This window comes from Miniopterus natalensis, chromosome 4 (assembly GCF_054644295.1).
Source record: "Miniopterus natalensis isolate mMinNat1 chromosome 4, mMinNat1.hap1, whole genome shotgun sequence".
Lineage (NCBI taxonomy): Eukaryota > Metazoa > Chordata > Mammalia > Chiroptera > Miniopteridae > Miniopterus > Miniopterus natalensis.
In genome coordinates this window covers 72,060,501-72,072,079 of record NC_142084.1, presented here as the reverse complement: position 1 = coordinate 72,072,079, position 11,579 = coordinate 72,060,501, and the positions used below count along the sequence as shown (strand labels likewise).

Here is an 11,579-nt window from a genome sequence, read left to right as displayed (position 1 = left end):
TTGAGACCAACAATTACAGGGGTCTGTAGTATAGTGAGCTGAGAGCCCGGTGTCTGGGCAGCAGCAGCATAGCCAGTATAAAGGCTAGAGATTCTGCAGTGAGCTTGCTAGGTAGTGTATGTGTCAAGGGGCTATCCCAAGGTGATGAACTAGCTTTCAATTTCTTGGGTGACTTAGTTCTTAGTGACTTTTGGAAACCATACCAATGCCTGGTGATTATTCTATTTTCCTGGGGTCCTGTTGGAAGGCTCTAGGGTAGTGAATGTAAAATGGAGAAATCCTGGTTACCAAGCAGTACAGCCCATGGCTGCAGTGTTGCTAATTCTCTTAACTTCTCCAAGCCTCAGTTTCCTCATCTGGCTGCTGGGCCCAAACCATTTTATCTATCCTCAAAGGCAGTTGTGGGTGCCAAGCACTGAGCACAGAGCCTCAGCAGTTCATGGTCAGGGGAATAAATGGATTAGATAGTGCTGGCCTGGCAGTGGTGGGCAGAACTAACAAGATCACTTGGGCAGGGACATACAGAAGGTCTCTGAACTTCACCTTCCTCTCTTACCTCAAAATCTTCATCCTATGACCACCATCTGTAATTAGATTAAAGAGAGAGAGAAAATGATTCCAGAGCTCTCCATAGGTCAGGAGGCCCAGGAACCCAGGAGGATTCCTGAGCAAGCGAGCACCTGTTTTCAGCCTCATTTCCCCACCTGTAAAATGGGAGCTTGATAAAATGGCACAGTTTCTATGGAATATACAGTCTGATAGGTCCTCCAAAGGTTAAACATAGAATGACCTAGCAGTTTCATTCCTAGGTAAAGACCCAAGAGAAGGGAAAACATCTGTCCACACAAAAACTTCTACATGAATGTTTACAGCAGCTCTGTTCATAATAGTGAAAAAGTGGGAACAACCCAAATGTCTATCAACAGATGATAGATAAACAATGGTCAATCCACACAATGGAATATTACTTGGCCATAAAAAGGAATGAAGCACTGACAGGCTACAGGATGGATTGAAGCACAAAAACAATGGTAAGAGAAGCCAGACAAGGTCACATGTATGATTCTATGGATAGGAAATATCCAGAATTAGCAACCAGAATTAGCAAATCCATAGGCGCAGAAAGTAGGTCAGTAGTTGCCAGGGGCTGGGGAGGGGACATGGGGAGTGACTTGGTATGGAGTTTCCTTTTGGGGTAATTAACGTGTTCTGGAATTAGATAGTCGTAGTGGCTGCACAGCATTGTGAATTACTAAATGCCGCTGGATTTTACACATTTTATTTTTAATACCTGAGGATATTTTTTCCATTGCTTTTCAGTGAGAGAGAGAGAGAGAGAGAGAAACAGAAACATTGATGTGATTGGTTACCTCTTCCACAGCCTGGACCAGGGCTGGGGATCAAGCCTGCAACCAAGGTACCTGCCCTTGGCTGAAATTGAACCCGGGACCCTTCAGTCTGCAAGCTGAGGCTGTATACACTGAGCCAGTAGGGCTAAAAGTCTACTTTTATCATGAGCAAAATTCACCAGCTCCCCTAATTCCCTAAAAGCTGCAGGGGTGGGGGGCCGGGGAGAATCCCATCTTCCTACCTTAAACCCACCTTAAAGCCCACCAGAGCAACCTCAGCATTCAACTCCGTTGGTTTGCATGGCCACGCCTACCTTCCTGGCCAGCCGCTGACTCCGCCCTCCACGTGTTTTGCACCGGCCCCGCCCCCTCTACTCTCTCACTGTGACTCCACCGAAGCCAAAGACTGGCTTGAAGAGACCTCATAAATAATACATTACGTCAGTGGCCGGTGGGGCGGGACTTAGACGTGCCTAGCTGAGTCAAAGAATAACACATATGAGCCAGTCGTGGAGACGTGCGCGTGTCCAGGCGGAGTCCGGGAGCGGAAGTGCGCCCCGGAGGTGGGTCAGGCAGGCTTCATGAATATGCAGGATGTCGGGATAGTGACTTGGGCTCCACCGGCTCGCAGGGGGCGTGGCCAGCCTTGTGTCATGAATAATGCAGCACGTCGACAGGCCGTGTGGCGTCGGTGGTAGGCGGTGTGGGCAGCGCGTCATGAATAATGTAGCACGTTAGCAGGCGGCGGGGCGGGGCGTAGCTGGCGCGCCCGCTCGGGAGCAGGGAAGCGGGGCCGGGTAGCAATGGTCGCAAGATGGCGGCGCTGAAGGAGGATAGGAGCTACGGGCTCTCGTGCGGGCGGGTTAGCGACGGCAGCAAGGTGTCCGTGTTTCACGTGAAGCTCACTGACAGTGCCCTGAGGGCCTTCGAGACCTACCGCGCCAGCCAGGTGAGCGGCGCGGGGCATGTGCGCCCGTCTGGGACGTCGGGGCGCAGGGCGGCCTCGCGCGCCCTTAGCTAGGCGTCTGGGCCTCGGGGCGCGGGGTCCGGAGTTCGGGGTGCTGTTTGTGGGTCCCTTGGCCGGCAGAGTGAGAGAGAGAATCACGTTTCTTCTCGGTCCCGGGAGGCGACATTGGCGAGCGGCCCAGGCCGGAGAAGGGCCCGAACTCCTCGCGCGCCTGGTCCAGGGGGCGTTTGTACGGCACCGGGGGGCGTCCGGGAGACCTTTTCTTGTCCACCCGGAACTGACTTGCTCACCTGACCGGAGAAGGGGTGTGGGAGTGGGGTTGAGCCTTCGCCGGGGTTCCTGGGAGGATGGGTCAGTGGGGCACCTGTGGGGTCCTGTTCCGTTTGTGTGTTTGGGGGGGGGGGGCGTCTTTGACTCTTTCCAGTGAGGTCCTTGGAATAGGGCTCACTCTTGGCTCTTGGGAAGGGGAGTTTGGGCAGACATTGGTAGCTTGTCTGCAACTCCCCCCCCACTGCCCCCACTCTCCCCCGCCGGGTGACACTATTTCGCTAGACCACCTTCAGAGAGTGGGAGTGTTTTGTGCGGAAGAAGCTGTGTATGTGGGCTGGGAGCCGGTGATGGGCACCTGGGAGGGAACTCTGGCCACCGCACCTGGCTGCTGACTCTAAACTTTTCAGGGGCCCATTTGGGCCCATCTGGGGAAGTTCAAGACGTTTCATTTCTGCCACCTGGCCTGGGGCAGGGGGTGGGGGAGAGGTTGCTGTGCACCTCCTTTCAGGCCTAACTTTGGGGCACATCTGGGGCTGTGGTCAGATCTGCTTCTTCCCATTTCTGTTTGTGTCACGGCACCCTCAGTCTGTGTTGGGACAGAAGTTGCAGGTGCCCAGTGATCAGGTTCTGAGGGGAAGTGGTTTGGGAGCTCTTTTCCTTCTTGCCTGGAAAGTGGGGGCTTCATAGTCAGAGGTGGCTGAGGAGGCCCCACTCCGTGAATGTGTGTGTGTGTTTGTTTGTGTATACCAGGGATGAAGGGCCCTAGGGCGGGTGAGGAGAGAGACTAACCAGGAAGGAATGTGGCTTTCTTCCTGCCCCAGACTTGTTCAGCACCATTAGCTAAACTGGGAATTTCTTCCCCTGTTTCATTGCCACCTTTTCCCAGGTGCCCACCCTTCCCATGCTTCTTCCCACCTTTTTGGGCAATTTCCTTCCTGTCCTGATGTCTCAGTTTCCCCTTAATAGATAGGGGATCTCATCTTTTTTGTAAGAGCAAGTTCTCATCTTGTCAGAAAGATTCCTCAAGGTGAGGCAGACGCACTCTGCAGGGGAGGAGGAAGAGGTAGGGGCACAGTGGCTGGCTTAAGCCTCCCTTCCCTGTGGAATTCCATCCTGAGTCTGACTTGTCCTGCAGGAAGGCAGACTTTCCTAGAGGCAACTGTGGGAGAGCTCATGAATCATGTAAATAAGGTGAACTTGGTACCTGGTCACTTCAGGTTAGGAGCCCCGCCTTCCCTGCCATGCTGCCCTTGTTTGATCCATTGGTCCAGAAGGCCTGCCTCTGCATCCACCTCATGCTGTCATACTGCTATTTTTAATTTAGGGTGTTGGTTACATCCCCTAACTAAGCTAGATCTTCCTTATGTGAGGGTGAAGGTAACTGCAGACTCAAGCTGGTTCCACATGGAGGCCAGCTATGTCGGTTGGAGTCAGTCGCTAGGAGGGGCTCCCTCAGAGAACTTCTTCAGGCCATCCTGGCCAACTTGGCAGGCTGGGCTAAAATTTGGGGGACCCAAATTTGTGTTTTTCTCAGAAGCTGTCTGGTAATTTAAGTGACATGGCAATTTTTGTATTGAATCATACCCATTGGGCAATGTGCTGGACTGGGCTAAAATGAGGGCAACTCGGTTGCTCTTGGTGCTTTTGAGTACTGGACATGGGGAAGGCGACTTGAAGAACTTGTTTGTCTGACCAGAACAGTGTATTGGTTATTAACAAAACCTCAGATGCACAGCTTTGTTAATAGCGTCTAGAGTATTCTGTTCTCTCACACTGTGGTTAAATGGTTTGCCAATGGCAACTTGTGGAGAGGGTTTTTAGTTTTACTTTTTAATTGTGAAGAGGCTTGTATAAATTCAGAAGTGGCAGGGGACTGGAGAATAACTTCCTGTAATCCTAGCTGTTGGAGCAGCTCCCGTAGAATTCCCTGAGATTTCTCTCTCCGGAGGGATCTGAAGTCTGAGCTGCCTTTGTGCAGACCTAGTGGCCTGCCTGGAATTTAGTGGAAGTTGAAGATGTGGTAATACATGCAGCCTCCAGACATCCAGACTTGGGCTTCGTGCAGTTTTTCCTTGAATATAAAAATTCAAGTGAATCCTGAGGGAGCTATTCACGTGGATCTCCTTTTTTGCTGTGATGGGTTACTTCCCAGAGAGAAGACAGAGGAAGTGTGGACACAACCCATTCTTCCAAGATAGCCTCATGTGCTTCTCAGAGAAGCATCCTCCAACCACTCCCTGGGTCACCTTCCTTGACCACCTGGGCATATTATCGTTGGGTTTGGTGGTCTCTGTTGCTGGGTGACCTTTTCCTCTCCTGAGTGGAGAGGAGTATGTTGTTTAGGAAGACTTGAGGACCCAGGGAGGGGCCTAAGAAGCCTGGAGACTGGAGCCTATTTAGGCTCACCTCTACCTGTGTGAGGTCTTGGGCCAGTGCCTGACCCTTGCCAGTCCATATCCTTCTCACAGCTCTGAGAATCCCAGCACCTGGTTCTCTCGGGGCTGTCAGGATCCTTTGGCATGTGTGTGCCCCTCCGCACAGCCCTGACCCCTTGTGTACATTTGGTGCCTCTACCCAGAGCCAGTCCTTGCCTGGAGTTAGCATGGAGCCCTGGAGACAGGGCTGGGCCCTTGCATCTGCCTGGATCTGACTGAGCACCTGGTCTGTGTAGGGCCACTACTGAGGAGATGGACATTCACAAGTGACCAAGGCAGGGCTCCTAGTGTCAGGAGCTGACATTCTGGAATCTAGAGGCAAGAAACAGATAATGAACAGGATGACACAGATATCAATACGAAGAACTTGTCAGTGGTCAGTGTCAGGAAGGAAGTAAAATAGGGCAACATAATGGCATGGGGGTGGGTGATGTGAAAGGGTTCTGATTGAGAGAGGTACTTATAGGAGATGCCAGAGCTGAGGTCTCTTGGGTGAGTGGTCCAGGCAAGCTGGGTGCACAGGCCTTGAGACATAAGGGGCTGGGGAGGCCATTGGGCCAGGGGAGTGGCCCAGTAAGCCATGGAGGGTGGCTGCAGGACTGTCCTCAGGAAGGGTGTATATGGGGGGAGGGGAGGTACAGGAGGCCTGCAGTGAATACTCCACAACTGTTCTGGAGCCCTGCTGGGTGCTGCTCGCCTGCTGCTCAGGGGGCGGCTGCGTGGATGTCAGCCCTGCACCAGTGGCAGGAGGAGCCTTAATTTAGCTTCTGTTCCCCTCCCACAGTAAGGCCCTCGGCTCCCCTTCCTGGAGGGTGCCCCATTGGCCCTAAGCAGGGGAGCTTCTTACCAGCCTTGTCTGCTTTACAGATGGCCCACCTTTGGGACTAGGTGGCGCTACCCCTCCTGGTTGTGGGCCTGGCCCATGTAAACCCTTCATTCTTGAAAACACTGGCAAGAGGGCTAGCTTATTGTTCTCACTGTGCTTTGGGGGCAGTTTCGCTTGCCTGACACTGAGGAGCAGTGTCACTTGCCCGAGGTCACTTAGATTGTCCTCACTGGCCCGGGCCACCTCTCAAGTTGGGAGGGAGCTTGGGCCACTGGGACACAGCTGTGAAAGGGAGTCACAGGGTGGTCTGGAGTCCTAGTTAAAATGTCAGTGTTTCGCCCTGGCTGGTATGGTTCAGTGGTTAGAGCATCGGCCTGCGCACCAAAGGGTTGCGGGTTCTATTCCTGGCCAAGGGCATGTACCTGGGTTGCGGGTTCACTCTCTACCCCGTGTTCAGGTGAGTGCAGGAGGCAACCAGTTGATGTGTCTCACATCATGTGTGTGTCTCTCTCTCTTTGTCTCTTTCCCCCTCCCTCCCTTCCACTCTCTGAAAACAATGGAGAAAATATCCTTTGGTGAGGATTTAAAAAAAAAAGCCTGTGTTTTAGGCTCCTATGAGTGTTGGTGATGAGTGGCCCTGCAAATGCATGAATTTGCTGTTTTTGTACTGTGTCCCCTCCCCCAAGAAAGCCTAAAGATGACAGTAACCACCAATTGTGGATCAAGGCCCGCCTGCCAGTGCTGTCTGGAGCTGTACACTTTACTTCCTCTGGTCCAGTCACCCCTGTGGTAGAGCAGTGAGGAAATGGGTGGAGACTCTGGTAGGTCGAATCACAGGAAGGAATCTCCTAAAGGTGGACTTAGAATACCCCCACTGAAGGGCTGTGCTGGGCCCTGTGGGTGAGGAAGAGCAGGCTGGTCCATGGGTGTCAGAGCATGGCCTCCTGCCTAGGGGCATAAGGGTTTAGTTTGCTTGTGTTTCCAGGTGGGCACTTGATGGTTTTGGGTGGAGTGAGTCTCTATCAGAATGCCCATGTCTCTAGATGCTGGAGAGGGTGAGCACTCTGGACTCGGGGTGAGTGCTGGTGGTTTCTACAGGAGGCTATAAAGCTGTGTGAGGGGCCAAGCCTCCTGCCATCAAGACCCTTGACTAGCCCTCCAGCTGCATGCCAGTCTTCAAGGTGATCGTGTGTAAACAGCAGGCTGCTCTCTGAAACCCACCCTCTGTTGACTCATCTGCAAGGCTAGAGTTCATAACCCTTGAGGCAGTTTTGACATCACACCAGGATTGTGACATCCCTGACAAATCCTTGAAAAACAAGGCCACTTCTCCCTTTGCGTGGCTCTGGGCTGGAGCAGACCCTGTTTTCAGAATCCACTTCTCTGTGGCAGCAGCCCTGCCCCTTGGCCTGGCAAGGCCCAGCTAGCAGTCCATGCTGTGCCTTCGGGGTTTGGCCTCCCTGGTCCTTTGTTTTTAGGGCCTCACTCCCCACTCTCTCTGCCTTTATGACATTTTCCTTGGTCTAAGCTGCACAGCCAGAATTGCCTGAGATCTCATCTCCAGTGATATGTGACCACTCCTTGGTCATCCCAGAGCACAAAGGAACACTTTTGAGAACAATCCCCCTAAACGAGTGGGTGATTCAGCCAGCCATGTCTTGTGTTTGTTTTGTCACTTTAAGTTTTAATAATAAAGCTGGTGTCCACATTACTGTCCAGAGGGGAGCCCTCCTGTCCCCACACCAAGTGGCTGCATGGAGTCTGATGCTAATTATATTCTTGGGCCCTGTCCCTCCGAGGCCATGGCTGAGTCACCTGGTCAGGGGGCATGTTTGAGACTTGCCACAGCCCCTCTGGAAAGGAAGGGAGTCTCACATGTTTGTAAAGTTGTGGGTTCATCATACCCCTGTTTAAAAGTGATACATGTAGAAAGTTTATTTTATTTTTTTAAAAAATTGATTTGATAGAGATCAGTTTGTTGTTCCATTTATTTATGCATTCATTGGTTGATTCTTGTATGTGTCCTGACAGGATCGAACCTGCAACCTTGGCGTGTCAGGATGACGCACTAACCATCTGAGCTACCCTGCCAGGGCTTTATTTCTTGTTACTATAAAAGCAGTATAGATCAGTGTAGAAAACTGGCAAAATACCTAAAATACCCTATCCCATGGCTGCTGTTGGCCCCTTGACACCTTGCTTTGTCTTGTGTCTAGGCACTGTGTTCCCACAGTGGTGTTCTTGTATAATCTTATGTATCATTTCTTCCCTGAGACTGTAAGCTCTGTATTTTATAATAGTGGTAAGCTTTACTCTTACAGTGGCTAAGTCTCTGCAGTGTGGACCATAACAGGTTGTTATCCTCCAGCGCTGCACTGATCTTAGGCTTCCTGGTGGCACAGAGCTGTGTCCACTGTCCTTAGTGCTGTGCAGAGGCGCTGATGTGTGGTGAGGGGCACCCCTGTGTCCCTATGCATCCTGAGCGGAGCGGGAGGCTGCAGGTGTTGCCCTTGAGGCCTGGGAGAGATGGGTTCTGGCTTGTGGGGGTGGATGGTCAGGGAGGACAGGCCTGGAGGCAGGGAGGCCTGTGCTGGGGTGGAGTTGAGGGCCAGGCAAGGGGTCAGGTATAAGAAGGATGTGTGTGCGCCCCCCCATGCCTGGTTGGGGTGGGGACATTGTTAATTTTTTGTGATTCTCTGTGGCACAAATGCAATCAAATACTGGGTTTTATGGTCATGCCTGAGCTGGGTGTTTGAGAGTTAGGTCACACAGGGTTCTGGAGTCACCCTGGGCTGGAGGGAAGGTGACTGTGGCCAGGAGAGCTACTACAGGTCTGTGGCAGGTGGGCACCATTGGCACCAACATCGCTGCTCTGGAGCCACATCTTTCTAGGTTGCCACCTTGTCCCAGGGCATGGATGTCATCAGGTTCTTGCCAGTGTCCTGACAGTGCAGTTTGAAGATGGTTTTGAACGGATGTGGCGGCTGTGGGAGCCAGCAGCCTTTCTTATTCTGGTTCTTGGATTTTATTCCTTGTTTGGGGCAATCGGATGTCAGGTTTTCCTTATTGCACTAGTCGTGACCAGTTTCTGGACAGAGGTGCTAGGGGAGCCAAGGCTGGGCCTGGATGGAGGTGCTGCATCCTGTGACAGTGCCTGGGGGGTCAGTGGCAAACTGAGTCAATATCAACAGGCAGTCCTGGTGGGGGTTCAGCCCTTCTTAGACAGCTCCGTCTTTGAAAAATTAATGAGCCAAGGGTAATGGAGGGCAGAAGTTAATCCCCCTCAAGGTGTAATTGGTGTTTCATTAGTTCTTGGGGGGGTTGGGGTGGAGACTGAGGCTTGGTGCAGGAGCTCCTTGCCTGAGAGTGTACCCTCCCAGCTGCCCCTGTTCCTATACCAGGCTTGTGTGTGTATGGCGGGGCTGGGTGGGGGGATCAGCTTTTCTCCTTGCTGTTAAGGACGCGCCTCCCTGATGGATGCCACACACTGGGGTCTGGTGGCCTGGCTGCAGCCACTTTTGCTCACAGCCTGGAGACTGGACCACTGGCTCTCTTCCTGAGGCTCAGTTACCACAGGTTGAAGCAATGCCTGGGATTGCAGTGGTGTCTCAGTTCAGATCAATGAGGTGTATGGACGCTGACTGCTCTTGCCCCTGTGTCCTTCAAATGAGAAGTACAGTTCTTCAGAACTTAAAGTATCTGTTCCTGTGCCTCTATTGTTAAGGATTTCTTTTTCAAGTAAAGAAATGGCACCCAGCTGGTGTGGCACAGTGGTTGAGAATCGACCCAGGCACCAAGAGGTCTCCAGTTTGGTTCCTGGCCAGGGCACATGCCCAGGGTTGCAGGCTCAATCCCTGGTGGGGGACATGCAGGAGGCAGCCTATTGATGTTTCTCTCTCATCAGTGTTTTATCTCTCCCTCTCCTTTCCTTTCTCTCTAAAAATCAATAAAAACATATTTTTTAGCCCTAGTTGGTTTGGCTCAATGGTTAGAGCATCAGCCCTCGGACTGAAGGGTCTTGGGTTCGATTCTAGTCAAGGGCACCATCCTTGGCCCTGGTCAGGGTGAGTGCGGGAGGCAACCAATCGGTGTCTCTCTCACATTAATCTCTCTCTCTCTCTACTTTCCACTCTCTCTGAAAAGCAATGGAAAAAAATATCTTTGGGTGAGGATTAAAAAACACCAAACCAACACTTTTTTTTTTTTAAAATATATCTTTATTGATTTTCAGAGAGAGGAGGAGAGAGGTAGACAGAAATAGAAACATCAGTGGTGAAAGAGTCATCATTGATCGGCTGCCTCCTGCACGCCCCCCACTGAGGATCAAGCCCGCAACCCTGGCATGTGCCCTGACCAGGAATCGAACCATGATCTCCGGGATCCTAGGTCGATGCTCAACTGCTGAGCTACGCCTGGCTGGGCCCAACACATATTTTTTTAAAAAATAAATGGATTTCCCCAGTTTTTTAAAAAAATATTTTTTATTGATTGATTTTAGAGGGGGGGGGAGAGAGAGACATCGATTTGTTGTTCTACTTATTTATGTATTCATTGGTTGATTGTTGTATGTGCTCTGACTGGGGATCAAACTCTCAACCTTGTTGTATTGGGATGATCCTCTAACCAACTGAACTACCCAGCCAGGGCTTTCCCCAGTTTCTTTGTCAGCTTTCCTGCTGGGAAGTCCACCACACTATTGGAGAGAGCTGGGTCCTCCATTGCATTCCCCTTCACCATCCCTCCACCAGTCTTGGGGGCAGTGATGATAGAGTGGGCAGTGGACAGGGGTTGGAAGTGTTGGCCAGGTTTCTGGAGACATGTCCTGCCAGGTCTGTGGTGGCTGCTGAGTCCACTGGGCTGGTGGCCACTGCTGAGGGAATGTGAAGAATCAGGCCTGGAGTCCGGAGTGAAGTGGCTCCTCTCTACTGTCAGGTTATGCTCTCCAGCCTGTGGGTATTGAGGAGTCATAGGGCACCTTGGAGCGACCAAAACCCTCCACTCAAGAATGCTCTTCCTTGGGGATTTGAGGTGGGAATTCTGTCTCTTCCATCATCCAGCCTGGGTAAGCGGGGCCTAGGCAAAGGTATTTAAAGACTGAGTAGCAGGGACTAACCTCCCCTCTTCCCCATACCCCTCTGCCTCTTTCTGGGAAGGAGTAGCAGGATGTGGAAATGAGGGGCCTAAGGAGTCCTGGCCCACCTCTCCCCTCACCTGGTCCCCATGCCTTGGTTATCAGACTAACTTGGCACTTACTGGTAGGTAGGTTGGCCAGACCTCTATCTGCGGTCCTCATGTCCCTGTGGGGGAGGTTGACTGAGGGCACAGTGGTGACAGCCAACAGGTGATGACACTGGAAGGGAGAAACTCAGCAGGTAATGGGCAGGAGGTGCCTTCAGGAAGCGGGGCAAGCTGGGAAGAAGCCAAGATTGTGGATGTCTGCGTGAGATCTAAGAGAGTGGCACTGGAGGGAGGCCCAGTGGTGGGGCCGCCAGAGAACATGAGGGTAAGGGGTGCCAGAGAAGGAAGTTGAGGTTAATTCATGCAAGGAAGCCTGACTGAGTGACAGTGGCTGCTCTGCTTTGTGCAGTGTAGGTGGCTCCAGCCCCTTCCTAAGTTCACTGTGGGGCGCTTGCCTCCACCCCAATTTCACTCTACTGGGAGCTCCATTCTATGACAGGCAGAGATCAGGGAGGCCTTGGGAGTGCTAAGACCAATCAGCACAAGTCTTTACC

The 11,579-nt window shown here is 52.1% G+C and overlaps 1 protein-coding gene across 1 annotated transcript in view; it reads left to right on the top strand.

The window, feature by feature from the left end:
• The first annotated feature begins 2,155 nt into the window (after window positions 1-2,155).
• ELL (elongation factor for RNA polymerase II) overlaps window positions 2,156-11,579 on the top strand; it is a 58,897-nt gene continuing 49,473 nt past the window's right edge. The window contains exon 1 of the mRNA XM_016210739.2: window positions 2,156-2,298. Coding sequence (XP_016066225.1) covers window positions 2,164-2,298 — 135 coding nt within the window. The 5' untranslated portion in view covers window positions 2,156-2,163. The remainder of the gene's footprint in view (window positions 2,299-11,579) is intronic.